Consider the following 25594-nt stretch of genomic DNA (forward strand, 5'->3'; position numbering starts at 1 on the left):
TCTAATATTGGCCACTTTCAAATCCTTTTTTTTTTTAAAATTCAGTTCTCACAGCATTAAGAGACATCTCGTGGGAGCAGAGAAATGGTGCATCTGACCCATGTCTGTCTTTGTCAAGGGACAGTTTGGGGACCTTAGAGTAACCCCATAGGAACCTGCAATAATCCCATACTGTGTTGCTTCCAAGGATTTCTTTGAATCAATGTGTGGCTGGTGCAGTAGGAAGAGCTCTGGACCTGGATTCAGACCTAAATTCTCATCTAGGCTCTGCTCCTAACCAGTTGGAGAGTGGGTAAGAACTAACATCCCCAGGCCTGTTTCCAGATTTATAAAATGAGAGGATAACTTCTAAGATTCTCTCTGAAGAGAATTTGTATCCAGCGCTTTACCACATGCCAGGCAATGTTATTAGAGATTTGCACTCATTCAGCGCTCCTAAAACCCTATGAGGAAGCTGAGGCCCTGAGAAAAGAAGCCATTTGCCCAAGGTCAGATAGCGAATAGTGGAGCCCTACGGGCTGACCTCCAAGTGCAAGCTCTGAAGCCCCGTGCCATGCTGCCTCACTGTCTTTGAGCTCCAGGGTGCAGGCACCATCCTACACTCTGCAGGGGTGTGACAATGGATATGACAGCCCAGCCGGCATGGTTCAGTGGTTGAGCATTTACCTATGAACCAGGAGGTCACAGTTTGATTCCTGGTCAGGGTACATGCCTGGGGTTGCGGTCTTGATCCCCAGTGTGGGGTGTGCAGGAGGCAGCCAATCAATGACTCATCATTGATGTTTCTATCTCTCTCTCCATCTCCATTCCTCTCTGAAATCAAAAGAATACTTTTAAAAAATGGATATGGTTTTAGCTGGTTTGGTTCAGTGGATAGAGCATCAGCTTGTAAACTGAAGGGTCCCGGTTCACCATGAGACTGGTTCTCTGGGGTCACCATGACTGGTTCTCTCCAAACCCGCCTCCCTCACCACTGCCAGCTCCTGAGCCAGACAAAGATACTGAGGTTGTTCAACTATGAAAGCACAGGAACTGGAAAGCAGGTTCTGGTGTTACTGTCAGAGGGTCAAGGGCATATGCCTGGGTTGTGGGTTTGATCCCCAGTTGGAGGTGTGCACCTGGCACTTACACCCTACGATGGCCACAGTGGCTCCTGTAGTGGCTGCAGTAACCTTGGGCATGTTACTTAACATTCCTGAGGTGCATTTTCTTCAGCTGGGAAAAAAGGTTTGACCAAATATAGCAGGCTAATTTTTTTTTTTCTTTTGAGTCCCAATTTTAATGTCAAACAGTTCCTATGTGTACATGTCAGCCATGATATTTCAGATCTGGTTGGTGGACAAATGGTGGTGATTCAGGTCCGACCATCTCTGGTTTGGTCCTGGGCATCCTTCAAGCATCCTATCATTAATTTTTAATGATAATTTTGTGAGGCCCATTAATGATGTCATAAATATCCAAATGGCCCTTGGCAGAAAAAAGGGCCTCACCCCTGTAAGGAGAGGAGGGGTTGTGGGTGCTGGCCCTTTCCATCCTCTGCTTCCTGAAGGTCACCATCACCAAGGTCAACACATTTTCCGAGGTGGGGGGGGGGGTGGGAAGCCATTTGCTTCTGGGACGGAGAAAGGATAGAATTCCCATATCTGGGGGAGAGAGGTGGGGCTGTTTCAAGAGTCTTTGGTGGACCCAAAGGCTCCAGGGAGTGCCTGACTGTGCTTTGGGGCTAAGGTCTCCAAGCACTGGCACCTTCGGGGACCTTGCAGACTCCCTACGTTCAGGAGGAGCTGTCAGGGCTGGTTCCCAATGCCCTGGGCTTGCAACTGTTCAGGGTCCCAAAGGCTCAGAGGAAGCATCTGGAAATGCTTCTAGAACATGAGTTGTGGGGTGGGGAGGGCAGAGGGAAATGGCAAGGGAGGTACTCACTGCAGGTGGTGATGGTGGTTTTGCCAAAAGGACCTTTTCTGGGAACTGGGTGTCTGAGCAGAGGAGAGTAGGCAAGGCCTGGGTGAGGGGATCTCAGCAATAGGATGAATTTCTGAGATCCAGGAACGTCAATGGATTTGACAGTTCAGGAGCAGCAGTAAGGACAGAGTTGGTGGATTATAGCAGGATTTTTCAAATTTAATAGATGTACATTCAGATCCCGTGGAGCTCTAGTTAAAGTACACAATTCTGATCCCTTAGTTCTCGGGGTGGGGCAGAGAGTCTACATTTCTAACCAGCTCCCAGGTAATGCTGAAGCCGCATGCTAGTGATTGCACTTTAGGCAGGAAAGGCTTACAAGACCCAGCTGAGACCCAGAGAGATTAAGTACAAACTGGGAGATGCCACTTCCTAAAGCCAGGGGAGTTTAGGAGAAGCAGGAGCTCCAGAGACCTGTGTTTCTGTGCGTGTGGAGTATTAGCGTTGGCGGGAACCTGGCAGAGCTTCTAGTTCAGTCCTGTGTGATATAGAAAGGAGAGGAGAGTACGTTGTCCAGGGTTACACAGCCTGTGCCTAGGCACTGAAGGACCTTATACGCAGGCTCAGTGGTTGGCAATTCCTCCTGCTGCTGATGTAAAGCCATGAGAATATAATACAAAGGTATTTCAGAACAACTCTCTGGTGGAGGTTGAGAGGACTACATGGGATTAGGAATTAACAAGACTATTTAGAGGGCTCTGAACTGTAGCTTTGTGAACAGAGAGGGACAAACATATTTGAGAGACACTTAAAATCTAGAATTAATAGAATTTAGAGATTATTATTATTATTATTATTATTATTATTTTTTGGTAGAGGGGGGAAAGAGAAGGAATCAGTGATGATCCCTAGTGTGTGCGGGTAAGGCAAAAGGATGAATAATTTTTTTACCTGGCTTTTACCCAAGTAAAAAAATACAAGAGAAGGAGGGGTCTGTGTGGCCATCAGGATAGACTAGGGAAGCCACAAGAAAATGGGTCACATCTCTATTCCTCCAGGGCTGCCTGCCCCTGACTGGATCAGACAGGTTTGGGAGGTCATCCCAGGAGATGTCCCAGCAGAAAGTGGGCCTTGTTTGTGGTACACGGTGGTGGGGTAGGTCTAAGCATTGGATTGGAAGTTACACTGTATGACCTCTGGGGCTCCTATTAAACTCCATGATTTCATATTTTCCCATCCAAGCTTTGGGTACTTAACAGGTATAAGTCTGCTTTGTTTTCTTTTCATTTTTAGAATTTGGAGAGAAGAACAAGGCTTTTTTTTTGTTGTTGTTGCTGTTTTACTGAGGGCTTATATAGATCTGCCCATATCTAAGAAATCTTTACATGTAAGCCATTAGAAATATATTTTAGACCTATCTTCCTAAGGCATCTATTCTAGAAAAGGGAAGTATGCTGGATAATTTACTTTGCTCACAACTGCCATAAAAACTACCCACCTCAAGAGTAACTATTCTCCCCTGACAAAGTTGATCCTACTTAGAATGGGAAAGGATTGAGTAACCGTGTGCCCCCAAAAATTTATCCCCCCCCCTTCAAATATCCACTTTAAGTTCTTTATCCAGGAAGCCGTCCTTTCCCCACTTCCCCCGCCCACATCCTCCACATCAGATTAGTTCAGATACTGCTGTAGAACTTCGTGCTTCCTGATCACACTGAAATGTAATTGCTTATGACACCATCTGTCTTCCCTTCTAGATGATAAATTCTATGAGTATGGTGCTATTTGTTCAGTACTGTATTTCTACCTGAAAACTTGTATGTGCCTAGCAAATGGAGGATGCTTAATAAAAGTCTGATAAGTAGATGATTGGATGGATGGATGATTGGTCCGATGGATAGATAGGATTTGGTAATTCTTAAAATTAAGATGGCACCTTTTGCCCAATCTGGTTTAGCTCAGTGGTTAAGCCTTGGCCTGGTGAACTGAAGGGTCCCGGTTTCAATTCTGGTCAAGGGCACATGCCCAGATTGTGGGCATGATTTCCAGTAGGGGGTGTGCAGGAGGTAGCCAATCAAAGATTCTCTCTTATCATTGATGTTTCAATCTCTTCTCCCTTCCTTTCTGAAATCAATAAAAAATGGACAACTTTTGTTTCCATAGTTCTCTTTTCAAGAAGTAAATATACACCTTAAATTAGTCAAGAATCCAAGTATTTTAGAAATGCTCTTACCAGAGGCATAGTCCCTGCGAGGAACACTTGGAGGTGCTTTGACTTTCAGCCTGTGGGAAACAACCATTAGACAAAAGGTCAGTGGGTAGGACCTCTGTTGTCAAGGTCCATAACATAAGTAGATATAGAGATAATAGATAGATAACGAATAGAATAATGGCTTTTTTTGGGATCCATTGCATCGAAGGACTAACTGTATTGAAAATGTAGCCAAGCCATTAATCAGAGGTTTCCCAGCTCTCCCCTTGTCCCCAGTGCACAATGAGGCTGTGACTGGGCAAAGGTGAAGCCAAGCAGAGAAAGGGCTTTGAGAGGGCAGAATAGAATAAGCACCGAGGCCAGAGGGTCAAGGAAGATAAGTAATGAATGTCTACTGGTTGATAAGAAGGTAAGGGAAGATGTGCTCTACTTTAATAAATAATTATTAAACACTTTAATAGGAAAAATTAGTTATAATGATCACTTTAATTGTAGGTTGGACTGAAATTGTTTTTGAGCTATTGAAAAACTGACAAGTGAGCAGTGAGTATTTCTTGGTTGGGGACTGTGATGTTTCGCTTAGTTAGAAGTTGAAGTGCTTCAAGCACTTTCAAAACTCCTGTAGCCTCTTTATACACATATGAAATGTTCTGAATATTCACAATCCTTTCCCACTCATTAAAAGAAGAAAGTTAAAATGACATTTTAAAAAGGCAGCCCAATTTTTAGGCTTTCTATGAGTATTGGCAACACCTTCCCTTCCATTTCAGGCATTTGAAATGGTTAAGGTTTATGGTAAATTATTATTTTTAATAATTGTTACCAACTTTATTTGAGAATGATTTACTTAGTTAAAAAGTTTAAATATAGAAGTGAAACCTATATCCAGTAGACTTAGTTTACTAAAAATATTTGATTACAAAAAACAAGACTTATAAACCAGAATTGTAATTATGTAAAGATAATATTTATATTTGTGTAGAAATCCTGTTCTTTGTTTTCCTAAAGACTCTTAACATCTATTATTTCATTTGATTCTCATAACAAACCAGCTAGCAGCGTGTGCTGTGGGAGATACGATCATTAGAACTGTGATGAGGTCCAGAGAGAGAGAGGTTAACAAAGGTTTTGTAGGAAAGAAAAACAAAGCAAAACTGGGTCTGGGCCAGATGTATTCATGTACCAGTAAAATTTTAAAAAGCACAAACCAGCTATTACCCACTTTTGTAATCATTTCCTAAAAGAAAAGAAAGGTTATTTTAATCCTCCCCGCCCCCAAACGTATAAAGGTTATCATCTCAGAATAAAGTACAGAATCAAGAAAGGACTGGGTCACTGAACACAGGCCAGGAATAAAAGGTGTGGCTCGGCCCCACTCAGCAGCCAGCAGCTACACACCAACCCCCAGCACTTCAAGATCCTTATTTTCTCAGTCGGCCGTGACCAGTGACGACTCTGTCACAGTCTTGGGTTAGGAAACCAGTGTGTTCAACCATGCTTCCTCCTTTCAAGGTGGCACCTGTTGCCTGGCAACGAGTGAGAGCTGAGAACTACAAGTCACTTCCAACCAAAGGGCCATTGGCTTCACCAGGGGTAAAGACTATGGCAGCCATGTTTTCCAAGCTGAGAACACACCTCGGCTTGTCAAGTGAAAGTGCATTCTTTGGAAAACAAAAAGTGCAATGCGTATACTCCAATGGAAACTGCCTGGAAACATTGGAGCCCTGTGGCTGCTGTATGATTGACCAGAGAATGGCCGTTTTACAGAGAGGCTCCATTCTATTGAGAAAACGGCTGCCTTTGTAAAACTGGCAGCTGTGAGATAAACTGGAGTTGCTAGGACTATATAAAATGATAGTAGGGCTCTCTCATTTCAATGACATTCTGAAATAAATGAAAACAATCCACACACATCTCCTCTCCCAGTCACAGGCCAGACAGGAAGACGAATAGCCCCACAAGCAGAAGACCATTTTAACTATTTTATGATGATCACTTATACATATTGAGATCATTTACATTTTATAGTGTGAAAACACCACAAAAGTGATCTCTTTTAAGTTTTGCAAAGACCAGAAAGAATGAAGATGCTGTGCTCTGAAGGCAATGTACTTTCATACACCACAGGTGGTACTGGGAAAGCAAATTGCTAACATCAATAAAGACTTCAAGGGCACAAATCCTTCAACCCAGAAATCTCATTTCAGGAATTTAGCTTTCTGGTATACTCAAAGTCAGCAAAGGATATTTATTAAAATATTATTTGTGTCAGTTAAACTGAAAGAAGTACCCACAAAATTTTGATCTTATCTAAATTGATATTATCAAATTGCCCTCTAAAAATGTTCTGGTTTAAATTTCCAACCTTCCTCCCCTCCCCCGGCCACCCTTCAAAAAATGTCCAACAATATTTGCTTGGTGAAATTAAAAATAATACATTTCTAGTAGACTATTAATCAGCTTTTTAAAAGGGGATATGTTTATTTTCACATACCAACAAAGATAGATGTGCACGATATACCATTAAGTAAAATCACCAAACAAAGCACATTGGTAGAATGGTTTATAAATATGATGCCATTCATGTTAAAAATATTTTGCATATATAGGCATGCATTGTATCCATGTTATTGAATGTATATGTCTGTGTAAGCTTATATATAGATTTACATACCAAACTCACACATGACAATGTCCATTTTGGGGAGTAGCTTAAAGTGGGGATATGAAGAAGTAGAAGCTTTTGACTTTATACAACTCTGAACTCTTTGATATTTCCCACGCTGGTGAATCTGTATTACTTTCTTAAAAAAACCAAAACTTAAAAACTTAACAAATAACAGTTCCCCTTTCCGCTTGACTTAGATTCTGAGTGTCAAATGCGTGTATGTACAATATCATGTACAATTACTCTTCTCTTAACAAAAGCTTAAGAGTTTGGGGTTACAGGAAGATTTAGAATTCTAGCTTTCCCTCTACAAGTGCCAATTGAAAACACCATTTTAGGCAAAACCTGAGAAAGCAGAAATCAAAATATGGAAGGAGCTTGGGCTGTGTTCTTATAACTTCTCTTTAGGATTTTCCCAACTGTGTCCTCAAGACCCTTAGCTAAATGGCTTTGGAAGTTGATTTTCCTACTTTGGTAAATGTCATTTTGACATTTGCCAGCACCTCAGATGGCATCGCTCACCTTTTGAGCAGTGAGAGGGAAAGTGAGGTGCCCTGAGAACCACCCCGTTCACTCAGCACGGTTCCTGAGTGTGGCTCTGAGCGCCGTGGACTCCAGCCACGAGTAAGGAAGGGCTACATGCTAAAGAGGTTGTAACTCTTCACTCAGTAACAGAGAACTTTGTTTTTTTCCCCGATTGCAGGCTGGCATAACATGTTGTTCATATAAATGCTCATATAGTGCTCTGGAATCTAACTTACTTTTTGATTTTGTTCATTATTCCACCATCATTGTTCTTAATATCATGGACCATCTTTTGAAGCTGCCTATAAGAGACAAAAGTTAAACATAAATATTAATAACTATGTTGATTTTTTTTAAAAAAGAAAGAGATAGATCCCAACCATAAAATCCCAAATATCATTAATTATATTGTATTTCTTTAAGTTTAATTAATCATATTTATTGAGTTGACCATCTGCTACTTGAGTAGAGGGAAAGGGTGACTGATTCTATGGTTTTATGAGGAATGTGGTCATTGAGCCATGGCCCCATCAGGCGTCTGTGAAAGGGAATTCTGATTCCCAAAGCTGTCTGTTCTGAGGAGACATGTGAGGTCCAAGTCCTCTGATCTCATCATAAGCTCATTGTTCATCACTTTACTGTCCTCTCAGCACCTATATTGTAAAAATGGGGCTACCTTTAAGCACACAGGATAGACTGAAATCAGGTTAAAATTTTTTTTCGTTAACTTTACTAGGTAGAATTTGGGGAAATTCTACCTAGTAATTTTACATGTCATTTAAAAGTTGCACATATAGAAAATCCATAAAGAAAATGATTAGTGAATCTGGTTGCACAGGTATTTGAAATTTCTGTGGAACAAAAGGTAATAGGCACAAAAATCAAAAGATAAATGACATGCGGAAGAAATATCTGTAACACATAACAACAATGGTGATAATTACAATAATGACTACAATTTTTGATTTACAAAGAAATGTTACAAAGTAAGAAGTGAGTAATGATTCAATAGAAAAATGAGCAAAGGATGTGAACATATCGCTGACAGAGAAACATAAGTAGCCAACAGACCAATGAAAAGATATGTATGTATTTTAAAATATGTTTTTATTTATTTCAGAGAGAGTAAGGCCCCTCCCATCCTACCCTGCACTGAGGATAAAGCTTGCAATGTGACCCTGGCAAGTGCCCTGACCGGAAATTAAGCTGGTGACTTCCTGGTACCTGGGGCGATGCTCAACCAACAGAACAACACTGGCTGGGCCCAATGAAAAAATATCATTTGTATTTAAAGAAATCTAAATCAAACAACAGTGAGATATGCTCTGCTTATCAGACTGGCCAAACTTAATTAGTGTGATAATACCCATAGTTAATGAGGGTATGAGAATAGAGATATTCTTGGGAATGTAAATTGTTACAGCCTTACAGCCGATATCTGTCAAAACTTAAAGTGCCCATGCCTTTTGACCCGGAAATTCCATTGTTAGGAATTGCCTTATGAGCATTGTCATAAAACTATACTATTATATAGATATCCGCATTATATACATGTAAAGTAAGCCTTATACACAATAACCCTCATCCTTTCTGCCTTCCCCCTAAAAAACCTGGAAACAACCTAAGCACCCATCAATCACTAAAAGGGAACTACTTAAATAAACTTTGATAAAGCTATATGACAGAATACCACAAACCCTTAAGAAAAAAAAAAAAAAGCAAACATCTGTATTGCTAGTATATAAAAATCCCCCCAAAATATTAAGTTAAACAAAAATGGAAAAAGAGGAGGAAAAAAAAAAAAAAAGGGAAGGGGAGTTCAGAATAGTGTGCAGTATTTGTCATTTTTATGGGGGGGAAAGGCTATATACATGCATATGTGCTGGTAGGTACATAATTTTTTTAGAAAGATATGCAAGAGGTCATGAAAAGGTTGTTTTCAGAGTCCATAGGGTGCTTTTACACCAATTAGAAAAGGGTGCCCCTTTTTTTCTGGGCTGGGCATACAGCGTGGCAAACAGACAAGGGGATTTCAGGCCCTACCAGTCCTTCTGACTGTGAGGACTGGTGGCTCGGAGTGGGGAAGGGGGCTCCTACTTTATAAACAGGAGACTTCTACTTCACAATGAAAACTTTTCTACAGCCTTTGACTCTTGATAACGTGACCTTTGTGTATGCCTTTTATGTCTGCTTTACATACGTATATACAGAAGCATGTTGACAGGGTTGGAGGATCGGGCCGTGTTTTATTTTCTTCCTAATAACACGGCTCTGCCCTGAGAGAGGAGGATATTTGAATTCACCTTTCAGGTGAGCCAGCCTTTCCTTGGTTCTGAGAAAACTGGTTGACTGGGTTTTCGTTAACAAAACGGAAAGATTATACACAATCATTGTTCCCAGAGAAAACTGTGATTTCCCATACACCCGAATGCAGGTGTCTCTGGCTCTAAGATGGGCCTTCTGTGGGGTAACACATTTGGGGTGCACAGTTAAGCTTAGCACAGGTGTGTAAAACCCTGTGGGGTGAGGGTATCTGGGAGGATTTAGAACCTACCGGCTACAAAGCTTTCGGAGTGGATGGAGCCGTTCAGAGGATGAAGGGACAGCTTGTCAGGTAGGGAGGAGGGAGAGAAGGAGGAACAGGTGAAAAGGGATTTTTAGGGCACTGACTGTATTTTGTATGGCGGCTACATGTAAGAGACGGTCATTGTATCAAAATTTGGAAATAATACTTAAGATACCAGTCTCCCTCATCATTAACATTTAATTGAAGCTTTCCCATGTTTTACCACATATGTGTAGCATGCATAGACTTCACAGAATTAAACTTATACTTGACATTGTGTAATCTGCATTTTCCACTCAGAGCTTGAACATTTTCATAAGTGAGCACCACCCTTAGGCTTTGTCTGCTTAATCAATTAGTCTTTATTCCCTACTTCAAAGGGCCTTTATTTTTAGGTTAACGGTGGGAAGAATTTTAAAAAATTAAATTTGTTTTCAGTTATAGTTGATGTATAATATCATATTCGTTTCAGGTGTACAACATAGTGATTAAGAATGTGAAGTGAAATCTCTGATAAGTCTAGTACCCCCTGGCACCATACATGGTCATTACAATATTCTAGCCATCTAGTCTTTATCTGCACCTTTCCTCCCCCTGCACACTGCAGGGTCTGGTCTAGCTGAAACTCTGGTCCAAGTGAACATGATGATGGTGAAATGTCGGAACCCTGTGCTGGAGGGAGGAGAGAAAAGACCAGATCAGACCTGAGGAGACCAGGAAAAGCAAAGCCTGTTGAGAACAAGAACTGAATGTCTTGCTTTCAGGAGCCTTGGATCAGGGGCTTAGGCCTGAGGGACAGGAGAGAGCAGATTACCTTAGGTCCCCTCCTATGCCTTCAAACCCAGGCCACCCCCTCAAACAGTTTTCCAGAGTATGATCCGAAGGCTCCCTCACGTTGCCATCTGTAAAATGAAGATAGGAATGCGTGCCTTGCAGGCTTGGTGAGACAATGGCAGATAGTGGATGTGAAGTGCCTGCCCACACTGGCTTTTCAGCCAAGGATAATTGGCTGAAAGACCCCAGGGACTGGGTTTGACCAGGAGCAAACTCAAGTTAGAGCTGCCTGCGGGAGACGTAAAGGGGAAACACTTCCATTGGGTAGATTTCCTCCAAGCCAGGGGTGCTTCTTTGATTGTGGATTTGTTGTTGTTGTTACAGCATTTTAGGGGTGTCAGGGGATGGGTAGTGGTAGGGAGACTTGACTGAGAACCTTCCCTAACCTGGCATGGCTGGTGGGTACCAATCGGTGGGAATGGTCTACTGACCTCGGTTCTGCATACAACTATGGGTATTTATACGCCCTGACATGGAGTGGCATTTTGACCTCTGACCTGCAGTAATGTCACTTGCAAATAGATGCATTTCCTGTCCAACTTGTGTGCTCTTAGCCAGTGGGTCTTCCCTGGGGGATCCACAAAGAACTCCTATTCTGGTAACACTGCCAGTGGTTCTCAGCCTTGGCCACACACTGGAATCACCTGGAAGCCAATACTCATTGAAGATGTACAACGCGTGTGCACTAAGAATTAGTACTAACAAATGCTTCCACATAGTCATCTGTATCCAAGTGTAAGAAGAGAGCATTTTAATCAGCACTAAGTTTAGTACAAGTAAAACGATGTGCCTGCAAAAGATTAAATTAAATTTAAAAGTATATAATTTGTGCCGAAACCGGTTTGGCTCAGTGGTAGAGCGTTGGTCTGCGGACTGAAAGGTCCCAGGTTCAATTCCGGTCAAGGGCATGCACATTGGTTGCGGGCACATCCCCGGTAGGGGGTGTGCAAGAGGCAGCTGGTCGATGTTTCTCTCTCATCGACGTTTCTAGCTCTCTATCCCTCTCTCCTCCTCTCTGTAAAAAATCAATAATATATATATATTTTTTAAAAAGTATATAATTTGTAAGAATGCAGAGAAAAAGGAACCCTCGTACACTGCTGGTGGGAATGCAGACTGGTGCAGCCACTGTGGAGAACAGTATGGAGTTTCCTCAAAAAACTAAAAATGGAACTCCCATTTGACCCAGTGATCCCACTTCTAGGAATATACCCCAAGAAAGTAGAAACACCAGTTAAACAGGATATATGCACCCCTATGTTCATAGCAGCACAATTCACCACAGCTAAGATTTGGAAACAGCTTAAGTGCCCATCAGCAGATGAGTGGGATTAAAAAACTATGGTACATCTACACAATGGAATACTATGCTGTGGTAAAAAAGAAGGAGTTATTACTGTTTGCAACAGCATGGATGGAACTGGAGAGCTAAGTGATTATGCTAAGTGAAATAAGCCAGTCAGAGAAAGATAAATATCATATGATCTCACTCATTTATGGAATACAATGAAAAACATAAACTGATGAACAAAAATAGATCCAGAGACAGAGAAACATTGATCAGACCATCAAACCTCAGAGGGAAGGTGGGGGGGGGGGGGGTAAGGGGGAGAGATCAACCAAAGGACTTGTATGCATGCATATAAGTCTAACCAATGAACACAGACAACAGGGGGATGAGGGCATGAGTGTGTGTGTGGGGGGGTAATGGAGGAATAAGGACACATATTAATACCTTAATCAATACAGAAATTTATATATATATATATATTTATATATAAATTTATATATATTTATAAATTTTTATATATATAAATATATATATATATATATAATAAATTTGTATTGTTGAGTCCTAAACCATACCAATAGAATAAGAATCCTAGGCGGGGCCCAGAAATCTGCATTCTAACAAACTTCCTGGGACTGATGACTCTTAAGAACACAGAAGGTTGAGAACCTTTTTTTGAAGGACCAGGGCAGGTGTATCTCCTTCTAGGCCAGGCTTAATTGCAAAGAGCAGAAGCGAGGCCTTGCCAACCTCCAGAGTATCTTCCCACCTGCCCGCTATCACCTGAAATGACTTTAGCAGCAAATCTTATTCTCTCCCGACACTGGGAAGCCAAAGCCTTACTCATACGCTCTCCCCAGGAGAGGCGCACACAGACACACAGGCATTCTAGTCCATGGTATGATGTCTGTTTTCAACGGGGAAAAAGAGCAGAGAGAATCATCTGTGGGTGCGGACCCATTTCACCCTCCTCAACTGAGCTCAGATCATTACCAGCTGGCACAGAGATACTTCTCATCTGCCAACCTTCTTTTTCTAGGCCTGGCACCCGTGCGGGGACTCTGCCCCAGGAGCCAAGCCTTCTTCAATGAGTTTTGGCTTCCAGGTGATTCCAGTGTGTGGCCAAGGTTGAGAACCACTGGCCGTGTTATCAGAAAGGGCGTTTTTTGTAGATTCCCCAGGGAAGAGTCACTGGCTGAGAGCACACAAGCTGGCCTGGACAGGACTCCATGGATGCTGACTGCCCTTCAGAAGGCGGTTTGGAGGCTGAGAGCAGCCCCAGGAATGGGGGTGGGGATCAGAACACGTCCGGGAAGGACGGGCTGGCAGGGCACAGAGCTCCATGTGGGCCACGGGGCACTGGGTGGGCATCATCAAAGAATAATTGAAGAAAACTCACAGTATTTTATAATACCTTCCCAATGTTTTTATTAAATGGAGGAGATGATTTAAAAAGGTGGTATCACCTGCAAGAAGTATAGCTTTTAAAATTTAGTAAAAGTAAATAAATAAAGGATCAGAAAATATCTTGTTTCCTTTTAGCTCTTCAGTGCGTTCCCAAATGACCATAAAAAGGCAGGTTTGGGGATTTTTTTTTTTCACTGTCTTTCCAGAAAAGGTGGGACACAAAGTAATGTTAATCAGAGAAGAATCCCTGTTGGCTTCTTTACTAGAGACCCGACGCACACAATTCATGCAAGAGTAGTCCTTCGCAGCCCCTGCTGCCTCGGCCCTCGATGCCTTGGCTCTGTCTGGAAGGTTGTCTGGACAGTCGTTCTGCTCTTCAGCTGGTTGGCTGATTTGCAAATTATGCTTTTATTATTATAGATTATTTATTTATTTATTTATTTTTAGAAAAAGCTTTTAAATTCTAATTATCTTAGAAATTTTTCTTTTTTCCTTTTCCATTCAATATTATTTTACATTAGTTTCAGGTATGCAGCGTAGCCAGGGGTCCTCAAACATTTTAAAGTGGGGGCCAGATCACGGTCCCTCAGAGAGCTGGAGGGCCGGACTATATGAACTACTAATTCTTACTGTAACACCTCGGCTGCGCTCACTGCCCAAAAACCCTGGCGGGCCGGATCAGACTCCTCTGCGGGCCGCATGTGGCCCGCGGGCCGTAGTTTGAAGACCCCTGGTAGACAATCACATTCTTTACAAAGCATTTCCCCCGTAGTTGCAGTGCCCACCTGGAACTATCTAGAGATGGTACGGAGTTATTACAGAGTATTTTCCCACCTGCCCCATTAGTACTTATTACAATAAGGAAATCATTGTTTGATCTGGATTTAGGGTTAAAGAAGGTCTCATATGACAGCAACTCTTTGTAAATAAAAAGAGCAGGGAACTCCTCCTCCTTCCTCATCCCTGAATCTTATCCTCAGGTCTTTTGCAGCTTTAGGTTTTATTTTTATGTACCTGAATCAGTAGCACTAGTTATTGGTCATTTAATCTCCAGTCTAATAGCAATTTGTAGAAATATTATTTGGTTCATGTGACATCTTTCATACCTTATATCTTACACTGTTTTGCTTTTTTTAAAATCCTAAACGAAACTAGTTTTATTTATTTAGTCTGTGAAAGTAATACAAGCTAATTTTTAAAAAAGTCAGATGATCCAGATGGGTAACCAGTGAAAAGTACTCATTAATTTTTTGCTGGAAACAGGGAAGATCAGAGCTGGGAGGATCCTAAGAAGGGGTAACTGATTTAAGGTTTTAAGAAGAAGAGACCTGGAAGCTGGATCCTCATGCAAAATAGAAATTCACCAGGCAGAAGAGTGAGGAACAGCAGCCTGGTAGTGGAACAGCAAGTACAAAGGCTCAGAAGTGAAATTGTCTGGGGTGTTGGAGTCTAGTGAGAAGTTGAGTGGCAAAAAATTGGGGCATTGGAGGAAGGGGTATAGTAAAAATTTAAGCTTGCGGGTGTTAGGCCCAGGAGATGGGGTTTATAAGCGGTGGGAAGCCCTTGCAGAGACCTTTGCTCAGGGGTGTGTCCTGACTGGGAAGAAGGATGGATTAGCGGGGAGGCCTAGACCTGGGGACGCTGCCGGCTGGGAGATCAGTATGAAGACAGCTCTCCTGGGCCCCAGCCCAAGCCAGGGCCATGGGAGAGCAAAAGCACTGGGATGATGATAGGAGTGTCCTTCCAGGCCTCATCTGGCAGAAGAAACACTTGGTGGCCACAAGGCCAACAGCTCTCAAAGAGAAGTTTGCCTGGACACAGCGCTGTGGCCTGCCCTATTGGGGCCTAAGGCAAAATAAATCAGTACTAGTCCCATTTCCGGTTTTGTTTAAATCCTCACCCAAGGATATGTTTTTTTAATGATTTTTAAGAGAGAGTAAGAGAGAGATAGATAGAGAGAGAGAAAGAGAGAGAGAGATCAATTTGTTGTTCCACTTATTTTTGCATTCATTGGTTGCTTCCTGTATGTGCCCTGTCCATTGAACCTGCAACCTTGGCATACTGGGATGACACTCTGACCATCTGAGCTGGGTAGTCCTGTCTTCATTTAAAATGTCAATATTTTCTTCATCAGTGTTTTTTTTTTTTTTTTTTTTTTTGTATTAATTTTGATTTTTAAAATATTATACTAAATACAGGGTGTCCCAAATATATATATATATATATATATATATATATATATATATATATATATATATATATATATATATATATATATATATATAAAGTGCCAGGTACTTTTCTGTAACTCAATTGATGTTTTTTCCTTTTCAGGTTTAACTCATTGAAATTAAAAATTATACAAAGTTTATATACATTTTGTGGGACACCCTATATTGTTTATCTTGATTTACTGACTTTGGGGAGGGGCTCCCCTTAAAGCTTAAGGTTATTATTTGTTTTACACAAGACCTGTGTTTGTTAATTATTCCAAACTCAGTGAATGCGCACTGAGCAAGGCGCAGGCAGGGCCCAGAGCTCAGCTCAGCACAGACCCTGCCCTCTTGGACTGTAATGCCGGAGGGGGGGTCACCGACTAAAACCTTGTGACTTGTGTGAAACCAGGGGACAGGCATAGGGAGAGAAGGGTGATTCACACAAAACACCTTCCTTTGGGCAATGTCTGTCTCAAAGCTGAGGTCTCTGCCACCCTCCGTCATTTTGAAACACATTGGCACTTGGTAGTGACTAAGCCGCTATTTGCATGCAGCAGGGCCTGTCCTATCGCCGGTTCCCCCTCTGCCCTTTTCACAGCCTCCGGCCCAACTTCCTCATGCCCCACTTCCCCAGCCTGGCCTCGCTGTAACTTTATTGATGTTATATTTAGCTTTTCAAAGGAAGCAGCCAAGTCTGCTTCCATCTGCACAGTGAGGCCACGGCGGAGCCGGCACAGAAGTCTCGACAGCCCCTTCCTGGGCGGTAATCCCAGACAGCCTCCCACGGCTGAGTCGGCACCCCAATGCCACTCACAGATGCAGGTGCCCAGGCCCAGAGAGGTCAGCATGCTTGTCTCAGGTCACACAGCTTCGAGAGCCTGCTCCTGAGTTTGCCTGCCCCTGAGGTAGCACAGGAATGTGGCAGTGTGGCAGACGTAAGGAAGGTCCTGGGCCAGCCTCCTTTCTTGTAAGGCAGGAGGCGTGCCGTAGGGAAGTGTGGCCATTGCCCAAGGTAGATTGGCGGAGGGTCCCCCCAGCTCTTTCCATCACACCCTGTTTTTTCCCTTTCCACACGGGGCTGCAGTCTCCCGCTGGAGGATCAGCTTTTCCATGGCAGGGACTGCTCCCCAGCCCAGAGCCACAGCCACAGTCAGAGCCCAAGAAGCCACGCCAGTCAGACCCAGTGAACCAACAGCAGCAGCCGTGAATGCCAGCACTTACTAAGCATGGAGCATGTGCCAGGTACTTTGCTGGCATTATCTCATTTAGCCCTGAAAATTATAGGTAAGTCCTATAATTATCCCTACTTTTAAAAACTGAGATGATTAAAAAAATAAATAAATAAATAAATAACCACACCACGAGATTTACCACCTTAGCTATTTTCACATGTACAATCCAGTAGTGTATTCAGATACACATTGCATGTGCACGTTGCTGTGATTATCCCAGTTTTATAGATGAGAAAAATTTGCTCCATGGAGTTAGGTAATTCCCCCAGGTCCTTCACCTAGCAAACGACAGAGATGGGACTCAACGTCAGGCGATCCGACACCAGAACCTGTGCTCCCAACCACCTGTGGGTGTCACCTGCTCACTTGTTTCGACGTGGTCCCTCACCAGGGCAGGTGACCAGCTGCACCACGTGTCTCTTGGGGACCTTCCTCTCTGTCCCTGCAGAAGGCATGTGGTCCTTCTGCCAGCCAAGTACTTTTCCTGGGGTCACATGTGCCCCTGCTACTGCTTTGCCTGGTCCCCAGGGTCAGACTTGTTGCTCGAGGGAAGCATGGGATCTGAGGGCTTGTTTGCAGTCCTTAGGGAGGGGCAGAGAGGATAGAGGAAGGGACCGATGGCAGGAGGAGAGGGAAGGAGAGATGGTGGTGACGCAGGGGGCAGGAGGGACTGTGGCACGAGCTCTCTGGCATCGGGACATGCTCAGAAGTGGAGGCTGGAAGCTGGAAGGAGGCCTGAGCACCACAGCCTCCTGCTTCCTTTCCCGACACGCTGGTCACAAAGCCCACCTGGGGGCGCTGGGCGGAGGGAATGTGTGCTCGTTGCACGTGAGCATCTCACAGCCTGGTTGTCTTACTAACCACCTATCAAATGGGGAAAGCAATTTGCAAGTTTTTCCAGACACTCTACCATTTCTTTTTCCCCCATCTGAGGTTTGCAAATATTTTGTGGTAGTCTTTGGCACTTCCAACTGCTGATCTGGGTAATAAGCAGACAGAAACTGGGCTGACTGGGCACAGACTTGAATAGGGAAGATTCTACTAAATCCCCGAATCCTTAAAAAAAAACAAAACAAAACCCTGGCATGTTTTACCCTATTAGAGGCAGCTAGGCATGGGCCACATCACCCTGAACCGATAAGATGACAAGGAAACCATGCTATGTTAGCTTTTAAAAGGTCAGAAGGTTTCATTTGATGAGACCCAAGTTGTCCGGCTTTCCCTGTCCCTGGTTTTATGGGCAGGAGCCACTGGGTCCTGAGGGGCTGGCATGCTTTCCTTCCTCTTCACACTGAGTAAACCTTTTTGGTGCTTGCTCTTACCCACCCACCCAGCAGGGAGGGGCTTGGGAAAAGGAGATCCATTATCTTCTGAAACTGATGATTCTCAGATTTGTAATTCCAAATGGCAAATAATTCTAATCAAGTTTCAGAAAATTCTAGGATGTAATCCTAGGTACTTCTAGAAAATGAATGTGTTTTAAGACTTTGAGCCTTAACCCAAGGGGGAGAAATGCATATTAGCTGTGTGTACATGGAACGCTATAATATTGATACCCACTTGTCTGGGCATCCATTTGCACAGCTGAAGTGTTTTCAGGGAGTAAATAATATGGGATGGTATCTCCCATGTCCTGGAAAAAATTGACTCAGTTAAGCTCATTTCACTGGGTTCTGCATGAAAGGGTATTAGGGGGTTTGGCTGGTTTGGCTCAGTGGATAGAGCATTGGCTTGTGGACTGAAGGGTTCTGGGTTCGATTCCAGTCAAGGGCATATACCTCGGTTGCAGACTTCATTCCTGGTTCTGGTTGGGGCATGTCCGGGAAGCAACCAATTGATATGTCTCTCTCACATTGTGGTTTCTCTCTGTGTGTCTTTCCCTCTTATTTCCACTCTCCTTAAAAAATCAATGGGAAAATACCCTCAGGTGAGGACTAACAGCAAGAAAAAGGATTTTGAAGAGCATGATGTGTAGGGATTGAAGTGGTAGGAAGTTTTTAATTATTAAAAACCATTCAGAAATGTTTATCAAGAATATATATATATTTTTAAAAGTTGAAACACTATCTAATTGGTCAAATAAGAATATGGTCATGGGTCCCTTAAATATACTATTTTAAGTAAATATGGAAAATAATTTCAATATCAATTTTTTTTATTGTGGTAAAATACACACAATATGAAATTCACCATTTCAACCATCTCAAAGTGCACATCTCGCTGGGACTGGTTTGGCTCAATGGATAGAGCATCGGCTTGGGGACTGAAGGGTCCCGGGTTCGATTCCGGTCAAGGGCATGTACCTTGGTTGCGGGCATATCCCCAGTAGGGGGTGTGCAAAGAGGCAAGCTGATCGATGACTCTCTCTCATCGATGTTTCTAACTCTCTATCTCTCTCCTTTCCTTTCTGTATAAAATCAATAAAATAAAATATATATTAAAAAAAATCAAAGTGCACATCTCAAGGGCATTTAGTCATTCACCATGCTGTGCAGGGCAGTCACTGCCACCACCTCGTCACAGCACACTTTCATCATCCCGGAAGGAAACCTCAGACACAGAAAGCAGGCTTAGCAATTTTGACGCAGATTCTTTTTCAATCCACTGTTGAGGTATTGACACGAATAGTTTTTGTTTTAATTCTGTTAAGAGGTTGTCTTCAGAATTCATCAGGTATGTGAGGCCCAATCACCTGGGATTGACTTGGCAGCTGTGATGATCTTTGAATGTGGAAATGATGTGAAATCTAAGTGTTTCCGTTGTAAAAAGGAACTTTGCCCTGAACAGGCTAACAGGCCCTTTAAAGGGCAACAGTCACATATAGTTTTCCAATGATTTATTATCCTATTTTCCATCTTCCCTTTTTTTTTTTTTTTTTTTTTGGAAGTACATTTCTCATGTTTGTATTTGATTTTCCAGTATTTATTTGCACTAAAATAAAATGACAGTTTCTTTCCTGTTCAATATTAAATATGGACATTAATATGCTTTATATATGCTTGAAAGATTATTACATTTTGCACTTTGAACAAGTAAAGTTGTCAAGTAAACAGCAACAATAAAAAATGGAACATCGGAGGACATTTCTTCCTACTTTGAACTCTAATCCTCTAGTCCCATGGTCGGCAAACCGCTGCTCTAGAGCCACATGTGGCTCTTTGGCCCCTTGAGTGTGGCTCTTCCACAAAATACCACTGTGCAAGTCTATTTTTGAAGAAGTGGTGTTAGAAGAAGTTCAAGTTTAAAAAATTTGGCTCTCAAAAGAAATGTCAATCATTGTACTGTTGGTATTTGGCTCTGTTGACTAATGAGTTTGTCGACCACTGTTCTAGTCCAAACACCTTTAGTCATGACCTTGCTGGGAATCCCTTTACGTAGGTGTTGCCTCCCTGCTCTGACCTTTCCCTCTTTCTTATCACCACTTTCTTGAACAATGTTCCATTCTTTCAGCTAACAACTGTTGACTGAGCCACCTCCAACTAAGCTGGCTCAGATAATTGATTCCTGCCTGGGTGTTGGTGACAGATAACACTAATGCCTGAGCCTGTTACACTTAGTGCTGTCTAGTTCTGATCCAAGAATCAGAGACACTGCCTTATCCAACGGGATGCCTTGCTAATGACACAATTCAGGGTGTCAGGAAAGCCCAGGCTGGGAGGATTTAAGGGAGGCATTCATTGAGCTCTTTTTTTAGTCAGCATAGTCACTCTTACAGCACCCCCATTATGGTATATGTTATCATTCCTATCTTCCAGTTGGTAAAGCTGAGGCTAAAAAAAATCTTTTCAAAGACCATGAGCTAGTAGGTACAGAGCAAATACCAAACCTAGGTCTGTCTGATTCCAAAGCTCATATTCTTTCCAGAACAGCAAATACACCTCTCTGAACACTTCTTAAATTATACCGCATTGATCCTGTACACTCAGTCCACAAGGAAGACCAACTCTGCTTCTTATAACTCATTTTTAGGTTACATTCCTGTTCATTATTGTAGGAGCATTTGTTATTTTATTCATTTAGTCAGATGGAACAATGCTTTACTCACATGGAGAAGAGATAGAGCAAAATCAACATCAGTTAGCCATGGTCCTTGTGGCTAACCCCTGCACCTGCCTGCAGCCATTTGGCCAGCAGGTAACCCTCTCTCCTGAAAGACAGCAGTGTGCCTGAGGGCCATTGCCATAGGTGCTTAACCGAACAAAGGAACGTGAGCCTGAAACCGGGAATGATAGTTTCAAAGAAGGTGATAAGCTTGGCACACAGCCTGCAAGAACTCCTTATCTCTTCTAAGGAAGTATTCCAGGCCCAAGGCCCATTATTATGTGATTTGAGTGGGCTTTGAAATACTGCACGTAGGAGACTGCCTCTCCCAACAATTCTTTGTTGGGATTACTTGGTTAAATATATATTTTTTCCCAGTGGACTTTGTGGTCCTCAAAGGCAGTGACCAGATCAGTGCTCACTGAACAGTAAATGCTCAATAAATGTTTCTTCATGGAAGAAAGGAAAGAATGAATGAAGCTGTGAATTGCTGATCAGAAAGCTGTCGGAGGGGAGAGGGTTTGGAAGGATAGATGAAAGAAGGTGAAGGTATTAAGAAAAACAACAACCATATATATATATATAGCATGTATACACAGGCAGCAATGTGGTGTTAGCCAGAGGGAAAGGGGGTTGAGGGGGTAAGTGGAGGTGGGCAAAGGGGAGTGGGGAGAATGGGAACAGAAAGACTTTGCTTAGGCAATGGGCACACAATGCAGTGTGTAGATGATGTTGTCTTGAGTTGTATACTTTGCAACCTATGTGGTGGTCTTAGGAGCCAATGTCACCCTCATAAATTCATTTTAAACATTGTTTTAAAAAGAGAGAAAGAAGGGGTAAAAAGAGAAGGCAGCCACAGAGGTGCTAGTCTCAACATAATAAGGTGCCTGGAAGAGACCTAAATTTAGCACCTAGCCAGTGGGAGGATTCTTTAAAAGTGTATATCAAACACATCTGAGTAAGCGTGAGATTCAAGTTGGGACATAGAAACATGTAAAAGCCCGAAACACTGACAGCATGATTGGGTAGGGCTTCACTGGGGATTCTGACTAGTAAGTTAGTTGCCTTTTAATTTAAAAAAAAAAAAAAATGTCTAGTAAAATTTTAGAATCCAGACTAAGTTAGAATGTTTAATTGGCCAGTAAATGACCCAGGGGGTGGAGGGTGCGTTGCGGGGGTGAAGGGAGGGGGCAGGAGGATGTGGCCTACTCATCTTCCTGGCTGGCAGACATTAAAGTGTGGCTCTAGAACAGGCTCTGTGGTGTGAGCTTGCACAGGTAATGTCTCCTCTCTGAGTCTTGGCTTTCTTACCTGAGAAATAAAGGGGCAGAGAGATGGCCTCTCAGTCCTTGGCAGGCAAACCTCTATGACCTGGGCAGAGGCTTCTCCATTGATGTCCACGTCCCTACACATTGCAGGGGGAGCAGGCTCAGCCTCATGATTCATGGATCCTGTGGCCAGCCCTGGCTACATAATTTCTGGGGCCAGTGCACTATGAAAATGCAGGGCCCCTTGTTGAGTATTATCCAGAGTTTCAAGACTGTGACAGCACGGCATTCACCCCAGAATGGGGCTCTTGGGACACGGGCCCTGAGTGAGTGCATGGCCACATTACCCAGGAGCTCAGTGGCCCCCGCTGCATGTGGGAAAGGATGCTGTCTGGTTGGAGTAGGTCTGGGGCCCCAGCTAGACTGGGGGAGGCAGGGATGCCCCTGGGGTTATGAGTTCCTTTCTCAGGAAAGTGGCTAACGGAGAAGCATGACTCACCAAGGAGGTACATGGCCCTGAAGCTGGCTTCCTTGCCTTACTTTTTTAAAAATTCTTTATTATTTAAATTATTACATATCTCTACTTTTTAAAAAATATATTTTATTGATATTTTTACAGAGAGGAAGGGAGAGAGACAGAGAGCTAGAAACGTCAATGAGAGAGAAACATCGACCAGCTGCCTCTTGCACACCCCCTACCGGGGATGTGCCTGCAACCAATGTACATGCCCTGGACCGGAATAGAACCCGGGACCTTTCAGTCCGCAGGCTGATGCTCTATCCACTGAGCCAAACCGGTTTCGGCTCCTTGCGTTACTTTTGAAATTAGCACAGAAACAGCCATGCTGGACTAGAAGGAAAATGGCTTGTTTGGGGGCTAGACCAGAAAAGGTTATTAAAAAAAACATTGGAGTTAAAAATAATCCTGTAAGTGTAGCTGCCCACAGATAAGGGAGGAGGGGTGGGACAGGTAGGAGAAGGTGGGCCAGACCAGGAGAGCAGGGGCCTGTGGGAGGAGCTCTTTGGGAGCAGACAGCCCTCAGCTGTCTGGGTAAGGGGCAAGGCCATTTCTACAGTTGCCAAGAGTACTGAAGCCCCTTTAGCTTGGAGGCAGAATCTGGGATTAACCAGGAGCCGGGAGCATCTGACATTACAGCAGCCCCACGCCAGCCTGCACCCCTCACATTCCTGGTAGCACAAGAGAATCAGGAAAACTGTTTTCTGACATTTGGGTAAGATCGATACCAACTTAAGAAGTTATGGGGAATGGCATAGGGGGAGATAGAGGATTGCTTTATAATAAGTGAGTGTGTGTTTTTTAAGCTGCATCCTCAAAACCCATCCATCATTTTCACAAAATATAGATCAGGGGACTCAGAGGGTGAATACTGCAGTTGAAACTACCCCAGCTGATGAAAGTTATTCCAAACTCGTTCCTCACAGACACAGCTGCAGAGTCTTCATATGTAATGGAGAAGACCAAACAAATACCAATCATCTCCCCTCCACGCCTTCATTTGTCTTTATCAGGCAATGTTCTACCCATGGATTTCAGGGCAATATAAGCTACTCCAGGACAAGAGCAGAAGGTCCACCTCTGTCCAGAATTTGGCCATTGGGTCAGATCTGTGAGCCCTTGGGTTTTTAATAGCTATGACATCACTTTCTATCCCAGCTCTGAGGGTTTCCACTCGAGGAAACCAAATCTACTTACAGAGGTAGAAACAGAGACTATTCCAGGGAGATCTTATATCTGGAATTTTTTCCTGCTCCCATTTCCCTACCCAGGAGAGAACAACATGTACCTCAATGGTGCATGTAGTTCATGGAATCTAGTTTTGTTAGACAAAAAATACTTTTTGAAACACACACACACACACACACACACACACACACACACACACACCCCAAAACAACCATCACCACAACAAATCATTAAATTATAGGCCCAAGTACTTCTAGCCCTTTCCCTTGGCAACCCTTCACCCAAACTATCCCTGACTGAGGAAAATCAGTCCAGTGAGCAGAGGATGCATCAATTGCAAAGTCAAATATATTATATTCTAAACTTTAAGTACACACTGTCGCTATAAAAATATACAAATGGATAGTATGTGCTTCTTGGCCTGAATCAGAGTTTTTCAACAGTAGCACTACTGACATTTGGGGCCAGATAATCCTTTGCCATGAGGACTGCACTATACAATGAAGGATGTTTAGAAGCTCCCCTGGCATCTACCACTAGGTGCCTATGACACCTCCCTCCCCAATTGTGGCAGTCAAATATCCCCTAGAGGACAAAATCGACCCTGGTAGAGAACCACTGGATGGCCAAAGAAAACCATCCAGTATTTTAATTTCCCTATAACAAGCTGTCATTTACTTTCTCTCTCTCTCTCTTTTTTTTTTTTCTTTCTAAACTGTATTCTTTAACCAGCTTAGATTCTTTGATGTCATTGCATAAGGGCAATAGTTAAATCCTCTTTGAAAATGAACCAAACTAGTAAATTCTACAGAAGAGGTTCGTCATCTATGTGTGTGTGGGGGAAGGAGGTGGGGAGAGAGATTGTCTGTAAATGTGTGTCTGAAGCATTTGGTACCAGCCTAGTCTCCTCTAATCCACTGATGTGGGAGGCAGGGATGGAATGTAATTGCGCTTCAATTCTTGGAAACCTAATTAATTGCATCATAGCCCATTTGGAGATCGGCTGCATAGAGGAAGGACTTGTTCAGACATGGCACATAGGTGATCCTTGGCTTCAGGAGAGGGTGTGCCTTGGATATGGGGACTCTGGTGTAGATTTTCCTGGCACAGCCGTGGGTGAGAAAGAGTGCCATGAGTTTTCTTAGCTGATGATTCTGAGATCCACACACACATATAGCAAATATCTAATAATGTGGCTCCTGGGTAGCTTTTCCATAAGGACAAAGAGGCTTCGTCTGAGTAGTCCATCCATCCGTGTGACACAAGATGGCCCAGCTAAGAGGATTCTCAGATGACATAATGCAGTGTGAGGAGAATGGAAGCTTATCAGATCTCTATCATCAGAAGTGGTGCCTCCTTTTTGCCTTCCCACATTAGCACTGGCCTCTAACCTAAGCTTATTAAGGAGAGGAGAGATGCCCCCTGACACCTGTGCATTCAAGATTTGCTCTATCCACCGTGAGCTACTGGAAAAATATTATAAGTAGTTTTCAGTCCATGTTATTTTATTCAGTCTTCACAACAAACCTGTGAGGAGGGCATCTACAGTTGAGGAAACTGAGGCTTAGAAAAGCCCAGTGACTTCCTCAAGACCCGTGGCTAATAACTGGAGCTCAGCCCTTTTAGGCTCCAATTGCATTGTCCTTCTAAATACATCAGTTATCTTCCAGATAATCTTATCTAGATGCTATCTAGAATCCTTCTCTGGCCCCAGTGTTAGAGGTGGG

At 43.1% G+C, this 25594-nt stretch overlaps 1 protein-coding gene across 1 annotated transcript in view; it reads right to left on the reverse strand.

Annotated features, from left to right (window-relative positions):
• BLNK (B cell linker) overlaps positions 1-25594 on the reverse strand; it is a 57231-nt gene that overhangs the window by 27235 nt on the left and 4402 nt on the right. The window contains exons 2-3 of the mRNA XM_084903534.1: positions 7544-7609; positions 4136-4185 (exon numbers count right to left, since the gene is read on the reverse strand). Coding sequence (XP_084759660.1) covers positions 4136-4185; positions 7544-7609 — 116 coding nt within the window. The remainder of the gene's footprint in view (positions 1-4135; positions 4186-7543; positions 7610-25594) is intronic.

Source organism: Pipistrellus hanaki (assembly GCF_964339955.1).
Source record: "Pipistrellus hanaki genome assembly, chromosome: 14".
NCBI classification, from domain to species: Eukaryota; Metazoa; Chordata; class Mammalia; order Chiroptera; family Vespertilionidae; genus Pipistrellus; species Pipistrellus hanaki.